The sequence below is a fragment of the Hippoglossus stenolepis genome, chromosome 14, assembly GCF_022539355.2.
Source record: "Hippoglossus stenolepis isolate QCI-W04-F060 chromosome 14, HSTE1.2, whole genome shotgun sequence".
In the NCBI taxonomy this organism is placed as follows: Eukaryota; Metazoa; Chordata; class Actinopteri; order Pleuronectiformes; family Pleuronectidae; genus Hippoglossus; species Hippoglossus stenolepis.
The window spans coordinates 4,376,643-4,401,571 of NC_061496.1; the positions used below are offsets into that span (position 1 = coordinate 4,376,643).

Below are 24,929 nucleotides of genomic sequence, written 5' to 3' on the forward strand. Positions count from 1 at the left end.
ATCCCTGGTATGCATTGTAAACGGAAAGGGCAAAATCAGCTACATGAGCTAAATGATTGGGCTCAGATGAGAACCTCAGTTCCCACCTGAAGCTGAGAGCATATTTGATGAGCAGGTCGTCTTATTGGGCCCTAAATAGGCCTTTGTGTTTCCATCTGTCATATTATCAAAAAACGGAAAAACAGAGGCTCATCACATCGTAAAAAACACAATACCCTAAAAAACAACTTCTCAAATTACAGGAGGATCAACGAGTTAACAGAAAAACAGAAGCTGCGGCTGTAATAATTACCAGGATTGAAAAATGACCCACATATGCACTCTGAATGGGATTAAAATCACTGACTAGTGGACGTCATGTTGAACTTATTGTGCCTCCTCTAGAGCAATATATCCAGTCTGAACTGGGCTTTAGACTGGAATCCTTTGGACTCTTCATGAGAATATCAGTAAACTTGAATCCGATGAAGGAAAGATCGAGGGATAAGAGAAAAACAAGCTGACAGAAATCATTATCTTTCAGTTTTTCCATGACTTTTCATCACTCATTTGTAATTTGTAGAGATTGTGATTTGTATTGTGGAAGCTCATGTTCCCACTGGCTGGAGGACATGTGTGTTTTATTAGTGTGACAAGTTATATCCAGGAAGACTGACTGCTGAGTCATGTGACCCTGACTTTTAATCCAGTTTTCCATCCTGTCATCAAACCAAGTTAACCTGTTATCCATTCACTTTCACCAGCTCCTAAATCCGTTTAAATGTTGTTTTGAGTCTGAAAAATGTGTGTTTGTGATTTGGTTTTGTTCTGCCAATTTAAAGGTATTTGTATGAATCAAAAATACTAATCCTTCCCTGCTCCCCCCCTCTCTCCATCCTCAGGACCAGTTTGATAATCTGGACAAACACACTCAGTGGGGGATTGATTTTCTGGAGCGCTATTCAAAGTTTGTCAAGGAAAGGCTGGACATTGAGCAAAACTATGCCAAGCAACTACGGTAAACGCACACACACCAACGGGATGTCTAGTGATGTATGTATTTGTCATTAATCCACTGTTGCAGTACAACTCAACAAGCACAAATCCAGCATCATTAAATACCGGTTGTCCCAGTTGTTACTAGAGTGTGATTTCAAAGAGGAAATCCCTTCAGAATACACACACACACACACACACACACACACACACACACACACACACTGCGCTCTAGTTAAATCATTAACTTGCTGTTTTGCTGCAGTTGGTATTTTTAGAGCCTGAGGGAATGGACAGGCAACCTCTTTGATGTGTTTGAATCTTTGATTCTTCTTTAATAATATACTGGGATCCTCTGTCTCTCGCTGTATGTGTGTGTATGTGTGTGTGTGGGTGTGTGTGTTCCTCTTTGACAGCCTCCCTCTTCTGTTTGTTTACCTGTCTCTCTACCATGCGTAAAATATCAGACAGTATTTTAACCCCCAGGTCGGCTTCTCTCTCTCTCTCTTTTCAGGACCTTGGTGAAGAAATATTGCCCGAAACGCTCCAAGGAGGAGGAGCCGAGGTGAGAAGAGTCAATGTTTTTGTTCGATGTCTTTTATTTATTTACTTCTGCAGGCCTTTTCTGCCAGATACATTATTTTAGCTGGACATAATGTTTGTCAATGCATTTTTGATGTGGTTTCACAAATTGTCTACAAAATTTACAATTTAAAAGAGTTTTATTGGTCTTTTGACAAAGGTGCTGTCGGAAATCATTTATTTTACATACACCACAAAACCCTGTCCTTTCTTTAGCTTTCATTATGACTGAGAAACAAATAAGAGTAAAACAAAGAAATTAAGGTTAATGTGACAGGTCCAATCTCTTGTTATTATGCTCAAAGAAATGAATGTGCCTTGGGAATAATGATACTCGTTACAAACAAAAAAAGAGATTCACATTTAATATAAAACTGCATCAAAGGGGAGGCTGCAGCACTGATGTATCCTCATCTGCAGCATGTGCAAAAATACTCTTTACTTTTAAGACACAGAACTCCTTCGTTAACATTACACAGCAGATAGTAGTGTGTCATTTAACCTTTCGTCTTGGTTGGACACGGCATGGTAGCAGATACTGGCTGCAGGCCAGAAAGGAAGCGCAGCGTGTGCAGTGTTTAACACATGTTCCGTGTGTGTGTGTGTCTGTCGTGCAGGTTCACAACATGTGTGTCGTTCTACTCCATACTGAATGAACTTAACGACTATGCTGGTCAGAGGGAGGTGGTGGCGGAGGAGATTGCTCACAAGGTGTACGGAGAGCTGATGACTTACAGTCAAGACCTCAAAGCTGAGAGGAAGCATGTGAGTACGCTCTCAAGTCCATACTTCACTGTTTTATGAATATTATTGAATTAAAACTCACATAAGGTTCGGGTTCAGTTCCCAGGAAACCGGTTGCTTCCTGTCATAAAACAAATGTTGCTGTCTTCCCCCTGCATCCTCTGTATATGGATTTGTTTTCTGTTTGGCTCCATTCAAGAAGAATATGTCAGATGTAATGTTAACCATCTGTCGTTTACCTCACCGACCATCTGCAGATGCTATAAACTGAAAGTCTGAGATCCACATGATTTGGAAGCTGCACCTTCATCTTGTTTTGTGCTGTAAAATATCAAATATCCCATTAATTTTCACCCTGTGACACCAGTTGCCTGTTTTTTAGTTAAGTTATAAGCTATTCTTCCAAGTTATTATCTTGTTCTTTATACGGCTGTCTTGAAATAATAATAACAAGGATTTTTAACTTTTCCTGTTAATGCGATGGGGGGATTTCTTCAGAGTTGGTACAAACGTTCACTTTAGTCATGGATCAACTGATTAGAACTCGGTGTTAAAGGGCACACCATGTCAATATAGTTATACTTCACATTTTGATTTAATTAAATTCCTTTTAATTCAACAACTGCATAATGTGTGTGTCTGGAAAGATTATGTGTGTAGACTGGACAGGAGTATTTCTTCGAACAGTCTCTCCCAACTTTTCCTGGAGCTTTTAACCACATCACATGTTCTTTATGAGCAGGATGGAGTTTGATCAGTTACAATGTTACTAAACTCTTTATATATATATATATATATATATATAAGGTCAGAAGCTGTTATGACTTCATTAAATCCCTAGAACCTAACAGGACGTCTCCTCAGTGTAAAGTGAAAGTAAAGCATAAAAGGTCACATTTGACCTTGAGAAATTGTAGTAGATTGACCAGATCCCAGATGAAGGTCCTCTCGCTTGCCTTTTCGGGACTTTAACAGATCAACAGATGTATCTCCATGACGACTGAGCCAAGTCCATCCGCTTATTAAAGGCCCGAAAGCTCAGTTTGGATTATTTTTTCAAACACAACATGAAAACTGTGGTTTCTTAACGATTCATACTTGATCCAAATCTTTTCACTTTCACAAATCTTTGACTCAACTGTCACAAGTAGCCTGTTCACAGTTGATTCGACCTCAGTTTGTTCTTTTAACTGCTTTAGTCACTGGACTCTAGTAAATCCGTGGCTGCGGCCTCAGCACTTTTATGCTCCTGTGCATATTTATCGTGTATGTTGCACAAACTGTTCCAGTCCTGTCTTCTTTTTTTATATGTGCATATGAATGTGGTTTTGTATATTGATGTGGATTTTCTTGTGTTTCTGTCTCTGTGTGTGTGTGTGTGTGTGTGTGTGTGTGTCTGCAATTGAGCAGCATCTTCAGGAGGGCAGGAAGGCCCAGCAGTATTTGGATCATAGCTGGAAACAGATGGACAACGTAAGTGAGGAGGGGCGGAGGGGAAGGTGGAAAGTGTTTAGTGTAAATATTCAGTTGGGGACAGCCAGCTGCACTCGTTTCATACTTGTTTGCGCGAGGAATCCAAGAAATGCTAACAAAAAGGTAACTGCAGGACAAATGGGGGGGTTCTGTGCATTTCACCCCAATTCCACACATACCGTGATTTAGCGAAGACACAAGCAAGACATTTCTGGCACTCGTGTGTGGATTTATATCAGGAATAAGAATCACAGGCTCCTCTGTTCTGTCCTGTTCAAATATATGTAAAGTTTGATATTTAAATGTTGGTTTCTGACTGTGAAAAGACAGCAGTGACATTCTCCTCTTCTTGGCAAACTTCCCACTCCACAGGGACTTGAGGACAGGGACTAGGACACACACACACAAACACACAGGCCACCATCAAAGCAGGGCCCATGTGCCACATTTGGCCCATGACAACCTTCTTTTTGGCTCCTTCAAAGGCTCCCGAGTGAGGTTCCATTTGGTCACGTCTGAGGTCCTTCAGCTGCATGTGCACAGTTATTTTCTAACAGTTTGCTCATTGCCGGACTTATAATTGACCACCACAATTACATAAGAGGAAAAAAAGGCTGATTGCTGCTTGTTAAATGTTAACATAATACACTTCCTGTCACGTGTCCTGGCCCTGGAGCCCACGAGCTGATCTGCTTTACTGCCCAACATCTGATTGAGAGTGTTTCAGTGTGTGGTCTGCACGACTTTAACGGTGACTACCTAGTGACTCGACTGTAATGTCTCAGCTATTCACCGTGTTTCCTTCACTACTGATGTAACCCAGATGGCTTGGCAGGAAGTAAACTATCACTCTCTGATTCATCTCTGTCGTACCTCTCTCTTTCCTCCCATTCTTACATATTTCAAGTTTTATCCTGTCTTTTGAATGTATAAGTAATGGAGACAGTGCATTATGATGGATAGTTGATTCTTTGTGATTCAACATTGTGTCGTTCCTTTTGTGTTCTTTGTGTTCTGTAGAGTAAAAAGAAGTTTGAGAGGGAGTGTAAAGAAGCAGAGAAATGCCAGCTGACCTTCGACCGGTTAGATAATGACATCAACGCCACCAAATCCGAAGTGGAGAAGGTAGGAAGCTCCCACCTGCAACACCGCTGCTGTAAATCTCCTCATCATCTCCAGGCTGCTGTTATAATTTGTCCTCACCTTGTGTTTCTGTATTATCTGTCATAATATTGATTTAATCTTCGCCGACAGACAGCAAAGATTGAGCCACATTTAAACCCTTTAACTAGTGGATGATAAACACACACTTTTCCCTCACTCCCCTTAAGCCCAGTATTTTGGTTTACTTAAAGTTAGAAGCATGTAATTGGTGCCTATGAAATTATACCATCGCTGTTCTTTCCCCCCACATGGTCACTGTATAATTAGACCTTAAGGTTGAAGGAAAATAAACAGTTTGAAATTGAGGTGAAGTCAGAAAATCCAGCCCAGTAAGACTTTTTTTTTTTTTTTAAATGAGCTACTGTCCATATATTGTTGTTTTTTTAAGTGACCCAACTTATAAACAAATGTAACCATGGAAATAACAGGAGGAGTAATGGAGCTGTTTTCCCCAAAAGTCATATTCATTCAAAAAAAGCTTCTAGTTGAAAATATTTTGAATTTTGCAGTTTCTCTTGCAGCTTTTTTGTCAATGAGGCCTCTAGAGTTACCATAGCAACACGATTTGTGTCCTTAGGTCTTTGTTGTGGGTTCACATTGAAAACACGAGCCAAAATATAGACTTGTAATTTTGATATCAGCTCATGTGAATCTAATGTTTGTATCTCTTTTTTTTAAATTTTTTTAGGCCAAAGCCCAGTTATACCTGCGGACTCACATGGCCGATGAGAGTAAGAACGAATACGCCGCTCAGCTACAGAACTTCAACGGAGAGCAGTGGAAACATTTCAACAACGCCATTCCACACATCTTCAAGGTAAACCAAACATGTTGTATGCAGAGTTATACAATGACAGTAAAGGCTTTCAATTCAATTAAATATTGTGATCAAGCTGTGTAGTGGTGCCTTTTTGATATATTGGCTTTATTGAAACTTTCTGTATTCAGAAGTTTTCACCAATTAGCAACAGAAAGATACCACAACATGTTCTGTACTTACTTATGCTGTGTACCTTTCTGATTTCCATGTGTTTTTTTGTTTCATCCCTTTATAATGTTTGAAATTAGCTCCACACTAACAAACTGGTTGTTATATAGTTAATCATTCCTCACTTGAACCAGTATCTTGTTTAGAGAAAGTGTAGCAGCCTGTAAAGTGCCCCATTAAATGTTTATCTTAGCAGCGTGTCTCGTGTAAACCATTACTAATATATTGAGTGGGTATCTGCGCTGTCCCAGGAAAAGAGCTTCCCACTCGGACACGTTGTTAAACAACATAGAGATAAGTGTTCGTGTAAACATTGCCTGTTGCTGGTGTTCAGTCCATTTCCTCTGCTCTGTGTTACAGAATCTGCAGGACATGGATGAACGTCGGACGGTGAAGCTGGGCGAGACATACCGGAGCTTTGCTGAGGCGGAGCGGAGAGTCATTCCCATCGTCTCCAAATGTCTAGAAGGAATGGTTTCTGCCGCCAAAGCTGTCAATGAACGAAAGGTGTGTAGCAGAGTCGGGGAGGGAAGAAAGGAGGGAGAGAGAAAACTGGTACTAAACATAGGGGAGGGAGGGTGAGGAGAAGTTCATTTCACTTGTTTGATATGTCTCCTCTCTTTCTGAATCTCGTGTCCCAGGATTCGGTCATTGTCGTGGAGTCATTCAAGTCCGGCTTCGACCCTCCAGGCGACTTCCCCTTCGAGGACTTCAGTCAGAATCTGAGCAGGACAGGTTCAGACGGGACAATCAGCAACACGCCCAAAGGAGAACGAGACAAAGACGGGGGCCCGGCACCGAGATCAGACCCAAAACATCCTATGAGCAGAACCAAGAACAAGCTGTGGCTGTTTGGGAAGAAACCAAAGGTACAAGGAGATAATGATGCTCATTGTTGCTTCAAATCAAGGTTACATGTTTATCTAATATAGAAGAACTGGCATAAAAATATTCATCATCTACAGTTAAACAAGAGGGAGTTTTACTCTTATATATAGATACAGATTTTTAAAGACATCATTTCTCTTTTCAGATTCCTATTTAAGTTAAATAAGTGCCAGTGTTCGCCTCCTCACAGACTCACAAAGCCCAACCCGTCGCACAACTTTATCAGTCACATTGTCAACAAACTATGCAAAGTTTCGAGAACGAATCACGATTAATGTTTCACTTTGTCCACACAGCCTCTCAGCTTGTCTCGAGTTTAAAGTTTTTGTCTTCTTTCCATTGTTGGTCAAAAAATAGTCTCGCACTCCTTCTCTGATATTCTCTGTGGACCTTGACCCTCTTCATACAGACAACCTGGGTTAATCATTACCCATCGGCTGTTGATTTATGTTCACGTCATCCGCTGCCTCACCACGTTTTCTGAGGTGTGTTCCAGACACAAGTTTTCAGGCCCTGATCTTAAACTTCACTCTTCTATTACAGCAAATTGCTTGTACTAAAAAGGCAACAATACAAAATAGAAAATAAAAACATCCTTAGGTATTAAAACTTTTGCCAGGATTTGATTGACAGTGACCAAACAACCCTCTGACTGTCATCAGATCTGTCAGATGCTGAATCCTAATTGATGCATGAAGACAAGATGGAGTTTGTAGCTATTTGTTAATTTGCTGACACAAAATGAGCTGAATTGATTAGTGTTAATATTGGATTTTGTTGTCCCCACCAGTCCCCTTCCTCCTCTCCTCCTCTTCCTCCTCCTCCATCATCTTCCTCCTCCTCCTCCCGTCCCCGTCCCCGACCCACCTCCCACCTATTCCCTCCATCCCGGTTCGGTTCTGACCTTGTGAGCCACTATCTGTCTGAGATAAAGACTACAGTACCCAGAATACCCCAGAATTTGAGGGCCCTGCGGAGAGGGGTGAGACAGGAAGTAGTGTTTGAAGTGTGTCTGATCAAGACAGGTTGATATGATTTTGTTTTTCTATATATATTTTCTACACAGTTTCTGCAGGTCCTGGATTAATATGTGATAAACTCAAATTTAAATAATTTAAAGCTGTTCTGGTGTGGATTTGATTCATATTTTCCTAATTTGAAAACTTGCAGACACTCTGTTGTAAGGCTTCTCTCACTCATTCATCATTTTTTTGTTTTTGTCTTTGTGGATTTCTCTCTTTCTCTCTTTCTATTTCCTTTGTTTTTGTGATTCTTTCTCCCTTATTTATTTATCTATCTATTAAAATTTCAATAGATTTTTTTCTCCAATCACAAGATGGAGGATCCTTGGTGATTGATGGTGTGTTGTGTGTTTTAGGGACTTGAACGGTTTTGTGGTTGCAGAGTTGTTGTTGTGGGGGGAAATTCTTTACCAACATCAGTTGTGTTGCTCTGATGTTGTTCTTTTGTGTGAGTTTGCAGTGTTGTTGTGTTTGCACTAACGGTGTCAGTTTGTGGTGGAACAGAGCTTCCTGCTTCCAGACAGTTTAACGCAGACTTGTAAATAACACCCTGGGATTGTTAATCACACTTACAGTATGAGGCCAGCAGCAGGATTACATTTGAACAAGTGTGTTCTTGCATGATAGAAGAAATGGGACCATCTATAGTAGTATAGAAATTAAAAGGAGCACACAGGAATCCATTTTAATTCATTTATAGCATACATTTTCCTTTTTCACCAGACATAAAGAAGAAGTAATAAGCAAATAAACCTGTGAATGTTTCTTCACAAGAATACGTCCTCTGTTTGGAATGAAAGCAGGAAACAAACCCAGAAATGAATCATTGTACAGCAGGAGGACAGAGTAAATATCCAGTAGTTAATGTACATAAGTGTAACGTACAAGAACTACTCGTATAACAAGTGTAACTGTCTTTCAGTAATTATTAAGTATTGAACTTCTTATTTAATACATGAACTATTGGAGCCTCCTGGTTTACAATCATTTTCTCTTGTATGTGTATTGTTCCACCGACAGGCAGCTATTTTAAAACACTGACAACTAACCAGCATTCAATGTCGTCTGTCTCTTTTTACTGCCATGGTTAATGCGTCAGTGGTCAGTAAAGATGGTAAGTGAGTGACTGAGTGTGTAGAGAGTAGTTATATGAAGACCCAGTAGTGTGTCCTTCACCGTATAGGACTTCCCATAGTGTCCAGAATATAAACCCAGTAGTGATGGTTAGCTAATGTTTTCCTCCCCCAGTTAGAATAGTTTTCCTGCACTCGGATAAATAATATTCACCAAACTGAAACTGTGTCACACCCTCTTTAGTGCAAATAGAGTTCCCCAGTTTAAGAGCCACCACTTAAAGCCACACTGTTCTGCAATTTGCTTTACTAATTAGTATTTTTAGAATGAAACACAGACGAGAAACTGCTTTTAATAAATTGTGTTGGAATACAAAGTACTATACAAACAAGGAAAACAGTATTCAGCCATAGTTACTGATTAAAAATACATTTATTCCTTTCAACAACTGCTGTTTCCAAGGTCACAAGTAAAACTTAAATTCTCAACTCCGATGAGACGTCCATAACATAGTCAGAAAAATAAATTTAAACGTCTGCAGTTCTAAGTAAAAGTTTTAGGCACTAAAAAAGAGTGAGGATGTGTTTTAACACTAATGTCATGTACATTAAAACATTCTGTGGGGGGTGGGATACATCTTACTGATGTTAATGAATATGTTTTGGGTCATTGTAGAGCTGCAGAATACATGTTCAACTGATCACACTGTTGGTATCATGGCAGATGTTTCGTTTTCCCTCCATCAAAGTGCCTTAAACATTTGCTCAGTGCTGTTCAACTGGGCAAATTTAATCTGCAGAGGAAGATCATGTGATATGAAAGAAAACTCCAGAAAAGATTAGTTTCAAGGTCATAAATTGACGTGACGTTATTTGGAAACTGAGCGAGGAGATTATTTGACTTTAATTTACTATTTCAGTTGCTACACGTTGATTAGAAATGTTTATTTTCAAATCTCCTTCTATGGAAAGTGGTTTCACAAACCAGACCAAACTGCAGCGTCTGGGCTCAACAAACATCGTGGAAACAAGTCCGTGGTGTAATCATAGTTTTAACAGATCCGTCCACACTCCAGAGAAACGTGTACAGTAATCTTTATTCCGTCCCGGGTCTAATCTCTAACATCAACTTTATCCTGACTTGGTTTGAAGTGATGTTAAAATGCTGCTTCTCCTCACCAGGCTCCGTCTCTAGAGGATTTCAGTCACCTCCCCCCCGAGCAGAGGAGGAAGAGGCTGCAGCAGAGGATCGACGAACTCAACAAAGAGCTCCAGAAAGAGATGGATCAGAGGTAAGACGCTCGGCAGTAATTCCACACGCGGACCAAACCCTTAAAGGAACTCTATGTAACTTTGACTGAGCACCAGCGCCCCCTGCAGCTGCACATGGTAATTAATTTTCCTACTCACTGAACTGAAACACAACTGAAGGCAGATATTACCCATGATCCCCGGCTTCCTGAACCAGAAAAGCTGCTTCTGTAACAAATCCACTTAACTCTGTCTCTTTATATTTTAAAAGTTTCCTGCTGATTATTAGAGATAAACTCTGGTTTTTTTAATAACTTCTAAGTCTTTTTTAACCTCACAGCATGTTTGTGTGTTTCTGTCAGAGATGCCCTGAACAAGATGAAGGACGTGTACGAGAAGAACCCACAGATGGGAGACCCCATCAGCCTGCAACCTAAAATATCAGAGACCATTTGTAACATGGAGAAACTGCGCTCGGAACTCCACAAAAATGAGGTAAAGAAGAGAGACGCTGGATTCAAATGTTGTCTTTTCTTAAAGAGCATTATTTGAATTCTATTCATATGCAGGTTCTGGCATCTTGTGGTGATAATAGCACCACCTCCTGGTCAAAAATGCAAAAGATACTCATGTGGTGCGAATGATGGTGTAATTAAAATATATACTTGAATGTGGTCATGTGCGTTTTCCCTGTTGACAGAGTTGGTTATCTGAGGTGGAGGGAAAGCAGAGCTCCAGAGGAGACCGAAGACACAGCGCCGACAATCACCATCAAACCCCTCAAGGCAGAGAAAGGTAGAAGTATTTCAAAACAAACCCTGCTACTCAGTAAATACCCCCGATCGTAACTTGTGTAATCATATAGATCCATATTTCACACAACACTCACTCCTTCTTCCTGTTACCCATCAGCCCTGAGGGCAGCTACACAGACGACACCAGTCAGGAGCATCACACGCCTCACCCCCGCCCCAGTCCCGCAAAGCCCGGGAACCCCAACCCCAACCCTGACCCTCACGAGTTTGACGATGAATTTGATGACGACGACCCGATGCCTGTCATCGGACACTGCAAAGCGCTGTACTCTTTTGGCGGTAAGAACAAAGGGCTTAGAGTGTCGGTGAAATATCATCCTCTCGCATTGAATTTGTGATGTGTGTACTGTACCGAGACGTTTGAGACCATCTCACTGTGCTATGATTGGTTCATAGGTCAGAACGAGGGGACGCTGGTGATGGCAGAAGATGAGGTAATGTCAACTCATTTTTAGACCCATTTAGTATTTAACTAAAAGCCCCGTGTGATGTATTTTGAAAATTCTTCTTCTGTTGTAATTGCTGCAGACGGGAGACAAGATCCTGTCAAATCTAACCAGAACAAACCTGATTATTCAAATTGTTCAATCTGCATAATTGTCCTACAAATAAATGTAATACAAATCTATGTATTCTATGTAATATAATAAATTTAAGTGAGGACAATTCACACTGTTAGAAGAATTGTTCTTTTATAGATTTGGACCTGGCCAGGCTATTGTTTATATTAATGTGGTTAGAATACAGATATGACTGTGGTATTTATCTTCTTATCAAACTCTCCTTAATAAAGCGAAAAACACATTTCACAAACTGTTTTGATCGGTCATCAACAATAACCTTATTAACCGACTAACTTAACAAATGATTTGTATTAATTTGATCTCATTGCTCGTAGGTGTTGTACATCATCGAGGAGGACAAAGGCGACGGCTGGACGAGGGCGAGGAAGCAGAGCGGCGAGGAGGGCTACGTCCCCACCTCCTACGTAGAAATCACCATGGAGAAAAACAGCAAAGGTGCTGTCACCTACATCTGACTCCCACACTGTCCTCCGACCTCTGCTCCATCCCTCTGTCATTCTCTCCATCTCCGCTTTCTCCTCCTCCACATAACACTACAAAGGAAAAAAAAAAAAAAGACAGCATCTAAACACCTGCATGGACACTCATCTCTTTCTTTTGTCCTGGTTTCCATCCCACCTCTTTATCCCTCTGTCTCTTTATACGTCTGTCATCCTCCTCTCGTATGCGTGGGACTGTTTCAGAGGTGAGCGTGTGAGCACGGAGACAAATGGAAGAAGCTACTCGATGGTGTTTGTCTTGTGTTCGAGGCATTTCTCTGTTCGTGTGTTACCGATGTCTCTACTGCTGTTGTGTGAGCCCCGTGTCGAGGCGTCACCGCTTCCTGTCGATCAAAGTGTTTCAGATTGTTTAATGTAATATATTAGAGACTATTTTTTATTTGTATCCAATCTTTTAATTGTTCTTTCTGAAACTCCCTGATTTTAAGCTCATTTAAGTGTCGACATAATTTGAAATGAAAAACTTTAAGCTGTTCTTTTGTGTGTGTGTGTGTGTGTGTGTGCGTGCGTGTGCGTTTGTGTTTGTGTTTTGTTTTTAATCAGTGCCATCACACTTAAGGTGGTATTACACTAACAGAGGTTTGTCTGGTTTCAGTGCAGTTTTCTTACAGACTCCAACTGTAGAGAGAAAAGTTTTTAACTGGTCGTTGACAAAAGTCTTTTGAGATTAATTCATAAATTCAGAGAAGAGTTGAAAACACTAAAACCAACAATGTTCTTCTCATTTCTTTTCCATGAGGAAAATCCACCATTCATGTATCCGCCACTTAAACAACTGCAATTTGCATCAGATCTGATGTCGTCTTGTGACCCACAATCACAGGCTCTAGACTCTGAGTAAACAGTTGATGTAAAGAGACGTTTCTTTTCCCAGATGACTCAACAATTCACAAGGAAAATGGAGAAAACGAGGGAAAAGATAGATATGTTTTCTATCTCCCATAAATCATCCGGTGACCTCTTTAGATTATTTTTGGATTCTGTGAGATCCAAACAAAATAAACTCCCTGGTTGGAAACTGCCCTCGTGAGTATTTACAGCAGCAGGATGGTTTCTGTAGGATTAAATAAATCTAAAGTGCTGATGAAGAAACAGTGAAATGCTGCAGTGAATTTAATGTGTATATGAATACTACATTGTTGGTTTTGGTCTTTTCATGGGAGTTGATCCACCCACTTCTTCTATTCTCCTGTGAAATCATACCCAGCCGTTCAAAGCCTAAGGAAAATGATTTTAGTTCTTAGACTTTTTACAGGATTGTTTTAATTAAATATTTAAATTTGATGTCATTCTGGTTATTCTTGGTCATTGTTTGAGTCACTGATTAAAGAAACAGCTCTGACACTTTTCTATTGACGTCCATGATGAAATTAATCTTCAAAACCTTTTAAATTCATCTCTTTAGTTCCAGTTATTTGGTCCGAATCAGAGTGAGAATATCCTGGATTTCAGTGAAACGGCCGTAAGGTGTGTCAGACGTCTGTTCTTCTTCAGGTCCTCTCAGACAAATAAAGACAGAGAGCAGGAGGAGGAGGAGGAGGAGGAGGAGGAGGAGGAAGATGCTCTAATGACATGAACAGACACAATCTGCAGGATTCTTCAAATGTTTTGGATTTTTTTTCTTCCTTTGTCCAATTTCTGAATCATTTCTCCTGATGGAAAACGCTGAGGTCTTTCAGACTTAAACACAGTCTGTGTCTGTGACCACTTTTATTCTGTGTGTGTGTGTGTGTGTGTGTGTGTGTGTGTGTGTGTGTGTGTGTGTGTGTGTGTGTGTGTGTGTGTGTGTGTGTGTGTGTGTGTGTGTGTGTGTGTGTGTGTGTGTGTGTGTGTGTGTGTGTGTTAGTAACTGGCCCTCTCCTCTATGTGACCGCAGGTTCCTGAGGGCTGCAGGGTGGCCGGGCGATTTGATTGGCTGGTGGAGGGCTCACGGTGATTGCTGATTAATGGTGGTGCGGGTACACGAGGAAGAGAGAGAAATAGGAGGGGGAAAAGAGAGAGATAGAGGGGAAGTGGGCTGGGAGGGAGGTTTGCATGTCTGCATGCTCGCATGTAGTTCGGGAGGAGGAAGGGAGGGTTGTACCGAACGTAGAAGATCCCAAAGCCATAAGCTGGCAATGATTTACAGTATTTATGATCTTGCAGTTGGATCCTAACAGGAGAAGAGCTGTCAGACCAGGAAGTGATCACAAGCTCCATCTATTTGGTGACGATGCTAATGACGCAATATCCCAGCTACTCTGTCCCCAGGGGAACGTCATTCATGTAGGTATTAAGTAAATGGACCTTGTGATGACCTCTGTCAAGCTCGTGAGGATTTCTCACTTCTCGTAAATTGTTTGGATAATTTCTGACCCCTTTTTAGATTCTCCATACTTTCCCAAATCCGACTCCCAACACAAACTTTACCTCTGAACTTTTAGTTGAAACCAGTTAAACTTCAAACTCAGCATATCAGAGTTTTTTTTCATTAACTTTCAGGCTCAGGTTCGCTCACAGCATCAAACTAACAGAATCAGTGCTGCTCCGCTCCGACTCACTCCCGTCATCGTCGTCAGTCTTTATCTGTGCTCTGTTGGTGATGTCTGCCTGAGCCACTCTGCTCCTCATGCCTGTCCTCACTCATCCAGTCGCATGTTGTTAACGTGTCATTATCAAACATGAGCAGGTGACCTTCACTGCACCTTCCTGTGTGTGTGTGTGTGTGTGTAACGTTGTTGAATGTTGAATGCCTTATCTTCATGATGTCTTCATGCACCTCCAGCATGAGTTTGATTTCTTTATGTTTGTTGAATGTCTCCCAAACAGCAGCTGGGTAATATCAGATACTCCTTAGTCAGATAGCAGGACTATCAGGTGCAAACAGGACCTCTCTCCTCCTCCTCCTCCTGCTCCTCCTCCTCTTTCTCCTTCTTTTCCCACCTTTCCTCCTCTCTCCTGTGGTTGTAATTCAACCAGCCGACCAGCAGGCGGCAGTCTCTCTTCACCAAAACCGGACTGGGCCCCCCCTTTTTTTTTTTTTTACCATCATCGAACAAACAAGCGGAAGCTCCGGGACGTTGCAGGTCAGATTCTGCCTTAAAATCTCACCTTGTGTTTTTGTTTTTCTGTGGAGGGATTTTTCCACACACACACACATCTGGATGTGTCTGCCGCTTGACTACATCTCCCATCAGGCACCTGGGCTCAGCCCCTCGTATCAGTGAGGGGACTCAGCTTCATCTACATGAAAAAGTTTTTCTCATTTCATCGGTTGTATTTGTGAATGTGACGACACGCACGCATGCATCAAAACACGTGTACGCACATATAGGGAACGCCAATCACATCAGAAACACCATTTGGCTTCCCGTACACTTTAAGCTGTGTGCACGTGTGTGTGTGTTACATGTGTGTTACATGTGTGACGTTAGTTTTTACCATTGAATGATTTGTACATATTAACATCTCTTATGTCAAGTTGAATGTGTTTCCATGGTGACTGTTTTTAGGTTGATTGACACTCTTCATGAGACGAAAAGGTTTGAATGGAACCGATGCACTTTGCCCTTAAGTACTACAGCAAATGAATCTGATTATAAATGAGCGAGTGAATAGATGAATGTGCGATAAAGTGTGATCTTTATGAATGAAGCTAAAAAAAAAAAAGAAGCAGCGTAGAGTAATTCTCTCTTTTTAAATGGTTTTATACTCGTTTTCTAACTTGTCAGAAAACTTCCTTTGCATGATTTTCTATAGATTCTCATTTTTAACCACTCACCGTTTCTGTTCAAACAAAATGACTCGAAGTTTCACTTGGTTTTGATGATTATTTAAGACAATAAGCCAGCAGCTCTCAGAGCAGCGTGTGGCCAGGCCGGAGGTGTAGCCTGTGTTTCTTGGATGAAGCTGTGAAATGTACAGAGCGATGCTGTAGATGTTGTTACTTGAACTTTCCCCCCCGGTTTCACGACTCCACATTTCCTCCACTGTCCGTGACCTTTCCTCTATTGGACATTAAAGGGGTATTTCAGAGATTTCAGTATTTCACCAGTGAGAGAACAACAAGTAATATCTTCACTTTTAGCTCCTAAAGTGGCTCAAACTCCAAATTTGAAGGACTTTGTTCGGACTTAACTTCGAGTAAATTAAATTTTGATGCGTAGAAACTTAGGTCGAGTCCCTGACGTCCTTCTGCTGATTCGGATTTAAATTTATCGGGGAAGCAAAATGGCAGTTTGCTCAGTTTTTAATGGTGAAATCTTTTAAACAAGTACAAAGATCCATCAATGCTTTTTGTTTCATGTACAAATCTGATTTCATAAATGGCTCCAGCTAATTAATCATTAATTAATCCATTAGAAAATGTATTGTTCTCATCTATAAAACTTCAGATGTCTTGTCCTGATGTTACTAAAGCAATTACCATTACTACAATTACTATTGATTTATTATTTTTCTAATTGTTTGATCAATGAAATAATGATTAATATCAGAATCTTAACGAGTCCAAGGCGACGTCTTCCAGTTTCTAGTTTTGTTGAATAAACAAAAAAAATCCAAAACCCAAAGATTTTTCACTTAACTCAGAGAGAAACAGTGAATCTTTGCATTTTAAGAAGCTGGAGCAAGTGAATGTTTTTAATTTACTCTCAAACTTATCGATAAATTATTTCAGTACTAAAACCAATACTCTGCTTGTTATCGTAATTGTAAATGTGCACTAAGGCGAAGAGGACCGTCCTCTGACGGTGACACAAGAACAAAAACATCTTCTTCACGTCAGATGAGTGTTTGTGTTGCCGTCTGTTAAACTCAGTAAACGATACGAACTGTTAAAGAGACATTTCACTCCCAAGTTTTCCTCCGAAGACGTCTCGAAGTGAACTGTCCCTTTAACCGAAGCTGTCGGTGACACGGCAGCTTTGAAAATGACCAAAAAATCTCATTCACAGGTAATTTTCTTAACCATTATTATGCCTATAAACACTGAGCTGCGTATTATAATAGCCGCTGTTGTTTAATCCTGAATATTATGCAGAAATAAGTAATAACAAATCAGCTTTGACATGTTAAATATGCTAAAGGTTCATTCTTGTACAAACAGTTCTCTACTGAAACCTCTGCCAAGCTACTGTGAGCGTGCTGCTGTTTCTCGTCCAGCAAAATAAAAGCCCACGTGTTCTTCACATTCCTCCTCGTTTCTAACGCTGATCGTCAAGCATGAAAATAAACTTCAACCTCTTTTCTATCATCAACTCAAACCTTTACAGTGAATGAAAGCAGCAGGTACTGGGTGTTTCAGCCGGATATCAACACGTCTAATCCATTTAAATCTGTGTGTTTTTACCATGTTGTATATGTTTTAATAACCAATGGCAGTACTTCTCTCCATATTGTTGTGCACATGTTTTTACTTTGAATGTTGTCGGACACTTTGTGAACAAAATGCTTTTTTGTTTCTTCTTCTTCTTCCAAGATATTGTTCTAATAAAATAAGCAGCAATGAAAAGTCCATTTGTTTCTGTGACGTTTTGTCGATGGATGAAGTCTTCAAGCCGAAATTCAGTGTAAAAACAACGATTTCACCTCCACAGTTCATTCGTCTTATTTATTCAATCTTAACCCCCATCGTTCATATTTAATATAAACATTAGAATTCATCAACATCTTCTTTTTTACAGTCTTCTACAGAAAATATGTACAGTCGATTATTAACACGCTCACGCTTCAGATATTTACAGCTTCAGTCATGTTTACATACGTTTTCAAATCTGCTCCTGGGCTTCTATGCACAAAGTCATGTTTATTAATGTGTGTAACTGTAAAATAAAAGATTTGAGAGAATAAAAACACGTGAAGCTCAATTTTCACATGAACGGAGAGTTTGGATTTTTTGATTCTTTGCAAGTATCTGACTTTCTGCTCCTGTGTAAATGAACCAAAGGAGATTGTATCGTAGTTCTTTGTCATCCTCTGGGTCCAAGAACACATCATTGCACCTTTTGTCTCGCTTGTTAAACCAGCAACAAACGGATCAGAGTTAAAAGCAGTTTCCAGATGTGGAGAAAAGGTTCGTTATATAGTTAAATACACCAATTAACTGAAACACAGACAGAAGTATTAACCTGTGACCTTTCGTTTTTGTGCACAAGCCTGAAAATAAGTTAATTTCTTTATTAGATTCTAAACCCTGCTTTCTAATTTTAACTTTTAAACTACGAGTGAGTCTGAGAACCAAAAAGCTCCAGAGGCACCAGCATCACAGACATGTCCACTCAGCTTTTTAAAAAGAAACATGTATTATATACTTGTATAAGGCCTGTTGTACCTTCAGTGTGGAAAAGACTTCAGGCACAAGTCTTCTTTCTAAAGCTGTTGCAGTGATATGATTTGTCGAGATGGAACCAGGAGACTTTGAGCTTTAACACAGTTTCTATATTTAAGGTGGATTTGAAAAGGCCAAATGAATAAAAAGGGTTTTTATGTGTAGAAATAAGAGCAAATTCATTTTAAAAGGCGTTAAAATGAGTTTGACTGGCTCTCGTGTTGTTGTCGCTCTCATTGCATCAGTTCGTACGAGTTCCTCAGTGTCGAGTTCAGTGGCTGCTGGGCGTCGTACGTTTGATTCCGCCTCAGGTCGTTTGTCTTCCCTTCATCTGGTTCTTCGATCCACCTGACGCTGACCCGCTCGGCTCCGGACTGAGTGAATTCATATATTAGATTAAGGTTTGAGTTTTGGGTGGGGGCTCCAGTTTCCGTGACAACGCGGTGAGGATGAGAGTGAATTTGCTGTAGCGATCCGATTGGTTGACCGAGGCTCCGCGGCTTCCCCACAGCAGCCGCAGCTGGAAGTCTGTTTTAAAAACCTCCAGCAGGTCTTCGTCAGCCTGAAACCCTGAACACACACAAACGCACGTTATAATACTCGAACATTCAACGTTCAACATCTTTACAGAACGTGTGTGACTGTTTCTACCTTGTAAGAGCTTCTGTGCGTTGGCTGTGTAGCTGTGTGTGTTGTGCGCGACGTTGCGTGCGGCCTCCAGGTGGCGCAGCATGATGTCGCAGCCCTGGTCGCTGGTCTCCCACAGTTCCCCCCCTTCAGGTGTGATTGACGGGCGCTCCATCAGGGTGAGGAGCGGCAGCAGGAGGGGGACGCAGACCCCGGGGGGAGGGGAGGCTGGAGGAGGAGGAGGAGGAGGAGGAGGAGGGTCAGTCACGATGATGGGTGTGATGTCAAGATGTGATTTAGGACTCTGTGTGTGTTTGTGTGTGTGTGTGTGTGTGTTGAATACCTGTGCCCTCGTACAGGTTCTTGTAGAAAGGTTTCAGTGTCTTCTCGTAGCTGATGGCCGTCTGTGTGTAGTTCCGTCGCAGAGCCGTCCACGTTTCCTCCAGTCGGCTGATCTGCACAGAGACATCAGCAGGTTTTACACAACTCTTTCAAAACAGGGTCATTGGATCAGTTTCCATCAAACGAGATGAGAAACAAAACCTATCGACTACTTTTTTGTTAATTTTTTAGGCAAAATCAATGAAGTTTCTTCAGTTTTTCATGCGTATATTTCTGTTTATATACTAAAATATTAGTTGTTATGTCGATGAGGGAGTTTTCATCGGGAGTTTGTTCCAGTGTACTTATATTTGTTAATAAATAATATGGTGTGTTATGGTTTGGCTGTGGCCAGGGTGTGTGTGTGTGTGTGTGTTACCTGCGGCAGGTCCAGAGCCTTCATCAGGGCCGTGAAAGCGAACAGGTCGCCCACCGTGTCCTTCAGCTCCAACGCCACGAGGATGATGCGATTTAACGTGGACGCCCGCTCATCCACGCTGCCCGTACATCCCAGAATATCCACGGCGACGCCTATCGCCATGGTGTGGTGTCTGAGCGAGACAGGAAGGACAAAGAGAGAGAGAGAGAGAGAGGAGGAGGAGGATTATCAACACAAGATCACGTCCAGGTGTGTTTTTGTTACCGTTTTCTAATTTGATCTCTCAGAGGCTGTGGGGGATTTATTTCCATGACAGTACAAACAGGACGGTTCAACTGAACCTATTTGTTGAACTGTATCTATCTCAAATTTTTACTGTGAGGTTTACATGAGTAAAGATAAGAAGTAATGATTAATCTTCTTCTTTGTGCGTGTGTGTGTGTGTGTATAATGTGTGTTTGTTGTGTACCTTTCCATGAGGTCGAGCCTCAGCTGTCGACCGTGCGGCAGCGTCACCAGCTCCAGGCCCGAGGACACGCCCATCTGACCTTTGAGCTCCGGACTCACTCCCAGTATCCTCACAACCTGCGGAACAGGAAAAGGTTTGAATTTAACACACACACACACACACACACTACCTCACATGTGTGTTCCTCTCTTGTGTGTGTGTGTGTGTGTGTACCTGGCAGTCGGCCATCAGCAGGTGTCTGGCGATGCTGTGGTGGTTGTGCCTGAGCAGCAGCTCCTTCGCTCTCTTCAGCACCACCATCTCCAGAGGTTTGTTCTCCGGCGGCAGGAGTCGAGATCCGAACTCTGCCGGTCTGAACATGGACTCGGTCTCCACCACCGGCCGCTGGAAACTGCTCCTCCTCCTCTTCTCCTCCCCATCCTCCTCCCTGCCTGCATCCTCCTCCTCTTCCTCGCTGGTGTTCTCTAAGGCCGCGATGGCGTGATGGTAGGAGCTTCTGTCCAGGCCTCTGCGTCCTCCCTCCTCCTCTTCCTCCTCGCCGTCTCCTTCCCTCCTCAGCCTGTCCACGTAGCTGCAGAGTGGCGGCTGAAGTGCGAGGCCGTCGTCTGTGATGGAGTCTGGAGAGATCGGCTCCTCCCACTCCAGCGAGCTGCAGGACCTCAGGTCGGCGGGACTCGGCTGCAGACGCTCAGTCCGGCCCGTCACCGAGTCTGTATCCGGATAGTGAAGCCGATCAGGAGGTGAAAGGAGAGAAGAGGAGGAGCTGTGGGAAAACTTCAGAGGCTTCGCAGGAGGAGCTGAGGTGACGGAGGAGAAGAAATCACGTCATTTAGAGTTGAATACTTGTGATTGATTTGCATTAATGTGACGTTAATAAAGAGTTAATCTGTAACGTCACACTAATATAGAATAAAATGAATAATACACGTTCAGGAACATTATTAAAACAAGATGAACAGAAACGTGTTTTCAGACAAAAGCAGCTTTAGTGTCACAGAAACTTAATTAATTGATTGTTAATTAAGTTTTGGACATTTTTCCAATAGCAGAGAAGATTATTCTCTGATTGCATCTTCTCAAGTTATTCAGATTGAATACTTTTTGTTTAATCACATCATATAAGTGTTATCCTGTCTATTATGTTTACATATATATTATTTTATGTAAACATAATATACAGGATTACACTCGATGTGATTATTTTATATTTCCTTGTGTTTATATAGTAAATTGCTTATTTTACTTTCCCCTTTGATGCTGTAACATTTCCCCATAGTGGAGCCAATAAAGTAAGGAATGAAAAAAGTGAATGAAAAGTATTTTGCTTTGTTTTTTGAATCAGGACTTTTTAAAACTTTAAACTAAATTCATTAAATATCAAAGTCACCTCCGCTCCTCCACACAGGCGACTCCCCACACGTGGAGTCCAGAGTCGGAGACGGGAAGACGGAGGAGGACGAGTCCGTGTGGTTGCAGGAGGCGGACGAGGGGACCAGCGGCTGGAGGCAGGGCGAGCGAGGGAGTCGAGCCAGCGGCACTTTGCTGGGTTTGGGAGGCGGCTTGGGACACAGCTGGCTGTCGGAGCCTCGGATCGCCTGACCTGCAGACACACAACCACAGGGCGTCACGATGACATCAGTCGACGTGGCAACAATCTGATAAAGACTCAGTTTAGTGAAGTGAAGGGTAAACACATCCATCTGTCTTTATTTACCCTTTAAATATGAATTTGAATCAGAAAAGCAAAGAGCAGGAAAGCACGAGGTTAAATTTAATTTCCTCTCTGAAGACAAACAACAGGTTTGAGTAAATGAGACTAAACCTAAAGATCCAGTGATGGGATCTAGGATCAGTGATTCATTCAGTTCAAAGTCGGTAAAAGGAGAACTTCTTTATTTTTAGCCTGATAATCAGAGTGAATTCTCTTCAGTGGCACTTGATACACGAGTCGAACAAATCAGAGATGAGTGTGTGATTAAAGTGTCGTTGATTTCTCACGTGATTTATGGGAAGAAAGGAAATTAAAAAAGGGACGACCGTCTATAATCTTATTTATATTTAGATGAAAGGGCCTTTTTCTTTTTCTTCTTCCTGCTTCTGTTTCATTTATGGAAAGTGTACAAGTGTTTAAGTGTATTGTTTTTTTGATTATACTGAAATGAATAAAATAAACTAGTTTTATAATTTCATCCTGTTGTTACCAGCAGTGAAGTCTGGGTTTTCTGTTGCTGCTATTTTTCTATCTATTCTTATTTTCAATCTTAAGTTTATTATATTTCAGGTGTTTCTCCTTTTCTTTTTGTCTAAATTATTCTGCGCCTCATGTGAAACACACTTTATTATAATAGATATAGATATAGATGTACCTGGATCTATGACATCTGGAGAATAAGTACTATTCTTTTTTTATAAGTAAAACAGCCTCTGATTATTATTTGACAGTGACTGTGCTATAACATATTCAGCTGTTATACTGTATTTAAGAAAGCCACTGATATGACGACACAGTATGTAACAAGTGGACAATATGGTTAATCTCCAGCTTGGTGCACTGACCTGCCAGAGGCTCGGCTGATCTCCGGGGGAACGAGGGGCTGAGGACCGGCTCGCTGCCCGTCCGAAACACCGGGGACTTGGGGCTGGGGAGGAGGGGGTCCGGCTGAGGCTTAGATCCTGGAAGACAAGAGGAAAACAACAAGAGAGAAGAGTAAAGGTGAGAGTGAGATGAAGTGAAGGATACAGAGGTGATCATATCATCATTTGTACTGACCAAGAGGTAAGAAGCTTTCTGATTGGTGCGCCTTGAGGGGGCGTCGCCTCTCCTGGACCTGATTGAGACTCGCTGGTTGGCTGCCGCAGCGATCCTTCAACCTGCGTGGAGGCAGAGACCAATGGATGAACACGTTTACATAGAAATTAACCTTATTAAGAACATAACAGAGGAGGAGGAGGAGGAGGAGGAGGAGGAGGATGTCAGAACTGCCTCTCACATCAGTTCTCCTCTTTTATTTTCTGTTTCTTTTTTCTCTTCCATACATTCCTCTGTTTTCCTGACAGACGTGGACTCCACACATTCTCACCTCGGTCCCTCTACGTCTTACTCTGTCTCTTTATTTACAGAAGGACTCATGATACATATGGAACGTGTTTATACAACCGAGCACCTGGATGATGGATGTGGAGCTCGGGGCTGTGAGTTAAAAGCTTGGAGGGATTTAAAGGTTTGATTTAGGTCTTTTTCCAGAGTGTGAGAAGAGGAAGAGAAACTAGAAGAGGACGGAGTGAAGCTGAGTCTCCATCACTTTCATACATATTTAGTCTGTAGCTCAAGACTCGTTATAATTATAATTTTAGTTTTTTATCTTTTATTCATGTGTTGAAATAAATGCTCTAGAAAACAAACTGTAGCTTTGAAATAAGACAGATTGAAGCATGTTGCTGCAATTTTATGATTTTTTAAAATAATATATTGAAATATATATTATTTTTTACCACACTGTCAATTTTTATACGTCAAACTGGTGCAAACGTGTCCATCACCCACAGATCAACCAGCTTCCTGTCATGCACCAACCTGAGCTGCCGGCTGCGGCCCACGCCGTTGTCCTGGTGTGCGTTGTCGTGCGCGGCGTGTGTGTTGTCGTGCGTGTGTCCGTTGGTGATGTTGAGGCTGAGGCGCTTCTGACTGCGTCTCTCCTGGGACATGAGCGAGTCCCGGTGAGTGCTGGAGAGTCCGTACTTCTCCTCCAGGCAGCGCAGGGGAAGGCCTCTGTTGATGGGCTGGAAGATGATGGCTCCGACCACCTTCATTTACACAGGGAAGAGAAGTTAGAACAAACTTTATCAAACACAATGACTGGAAAAGAGTTATTATTATCCATTCTTAATAACATGGTCATTGTTTGCTTTTCTCACATATTTTTTAATTTAAATCAGTAAAAAAAGATAAATCAGTTCCATCAGAGAACTTAAACACTGATGTCTTCATAAAACTCAACGTGTGTATCAAACCTTGACTGAACTCACCTGTGAGACAGGTTTTCTGTTGCCGACGTAGAATCTGATAAGTGCAGGGACGCTGTCGAAGCCTTCCCTGTCCAGACGGTACTCCACTCGGGAGTAGGCTTCATTCAGCATCACGACCTGAGGAGGACGAACAAACCAACACGTTTAACTTTTATTCATTTAATCAGACAGAAATCCAAATTTGTGTGTTGTTCCTGAGAAACACAGTCTCACCTTCTTGTTGATTTTAAAGTGCTGGGCAGCGTTTCGCCACTGGCAGGTCAGAACGTAACTTCCTGGGATGGACAGCGAGTCACGGAGCAAGAAATCCCCGTCACGCTGCACCGAGTTCTCTGCAACCTGGAACGACACAGAGGGTTGAGCACAGGTGGACGCACGCACACACACACACACACACACACACACACACACACACACACACACACACACACGTATGTTTACAGTCCAAACATTTAATCAAACCTAACAACGTTCAGGTCTTATAACGTCTTTCTTTATGAGCTCTGCTGCTGAGCTGCAGCGTTTAAAGGACATGAAGATATTTTAAGATTATAGATTTAGGTGCGACTTCTGATGAAGAATAAACCGACGGGTCGTCCACCCACCAGAAGGTCGGCGGTTCAATCCCCATCACCCACTTGAGATTTGATTTAATTGCAAATTAGGACTTCATGTTTCTCT

The 24,929-nt window shown here is 41.7% G+C and overlaps 2 protein-coding genes across 6 annotated transcripts in view; one reads left to right on the forward strand and one right to left on the reverse strand.

Annotated features, from left to right (window-relative positions):
- Positions 1-17,553, forward strand: part of fnbp1l (formin binding protein 1-like) — a 38,283-nt gene extending 20,730 nt beyond the window's left edge. The window contains exons 2-17 of one of the 3 annotated variants that reach the window (XM_035175861.2): positions 882-997; positions 1,490-1,540; positions 2,175-2,322; positions 3,712-3,774; positions 4,795-4,899; positions 5,627-5,755; positions 6,287-6,433; positions 6,568-6,795; positions 8,936-8,950; positions 10,092-10,201; positions 10,523-10,655; positions 10,861-10,955; positions 11,073-11,254; positions 11,372-11,409; positions 11,874-11,994; positions 13,936-17,553. In XM_035175861.2, the coding sequence (XP_035031752.1) occupies positions 882-997; positions 1,490-1,540; positions 2,175-2,322; positions 3,712-3,774; positions 4,795-4,899; positions 5,627-5,755; positions 6,287-6,433; positions 6,568-6,795; positions 8,936-8,950; positions 10,092-10,201; positions 10,523-10,655; positions 10,861-10,955; positions 11,073-11,254; positions 11,372-11,409; positions 11,874-11,994; positions 13,936-13,943 (1,689 nt within the window). In that variant the 3' untranslated portion in view covers positions 13,944-17,553. Of the gene's footprint in view, positions 1-881; positions 998-1,489; positions 1,541-2,174; positions 2,323-3,711; positions 3,775-4,794; positions 4,900-5,626; positions 5,756-6,286; positions 6,434-6,567; positions 6,796-8,935; positions 8,951-10,091; positions 10,202-10,522; positions 10,656-10,860; positions 10,956-11,072; positions 11,255-11,371; positions 11,410-11,873 lie in introns of all 3 variants that reach the window. The other 2 variants (XM_035175860.2, XM_035175862.2) reach the window with 2 other exon arrangements.
- Positions 17,554-17,630: 77 nt separating this feature from the next.
- Positions 17,631-24,929, reverse strand: part of bcar3 (BCAR3 adaptor protein, NSP family member) — a 39,968-nt gene continuing 32,669 nt past the window's right edge. For all 3 annotated transcript variants that reach the window (XM_035175857.2, XM_035175858.2, XM_035175859.2), the window contains 12 exons: positions 24,462-24,587; positions 24,249-24,365; positions 23,797-24,026; positions 22,993-23,093; positions 22,779-22,895; positions 21,610-21,822; positions 20,436-21,019; positions 20,223-20,338; positions 19,754-19,925; positions 19,337-19,448; positions 19,018-19,221; positions 17,631-18,936 (listed from right to left, as the gene is read on the reverse strand). In XM_035175857.2, the coding sequence (XP_035031748.1) occupies positions 18,758-18,936; positions 19,018-19,221; positions 19,337-19,448; positions 19,754-19,925; positions 20,223-20,338; positions 20,436-21,019; positions 21,610-21,822; positions 22,779-22,895; positions 22,993-23,093; positions 23,797-24,026; positions 24,249-24,365; positions 24,462-24,587 (2,271 nt within the window). In that variant the 3' untranslated portion in view covers positions 17,631-18,757. The remainder of the gene's footprint in view (positions 18,937-19,017; positions 19,222-19,336; positions 19,449-19,753; positions 19,926-20,222; positions 20,339-20,435; positions 21,020-21,609; positions 21,823-22,778; positions 22,896-22,992; positions 23,094-23,796; positions 24,027-24,248; positions 24,366-24,461; positions 24,588-24,929) is intronic.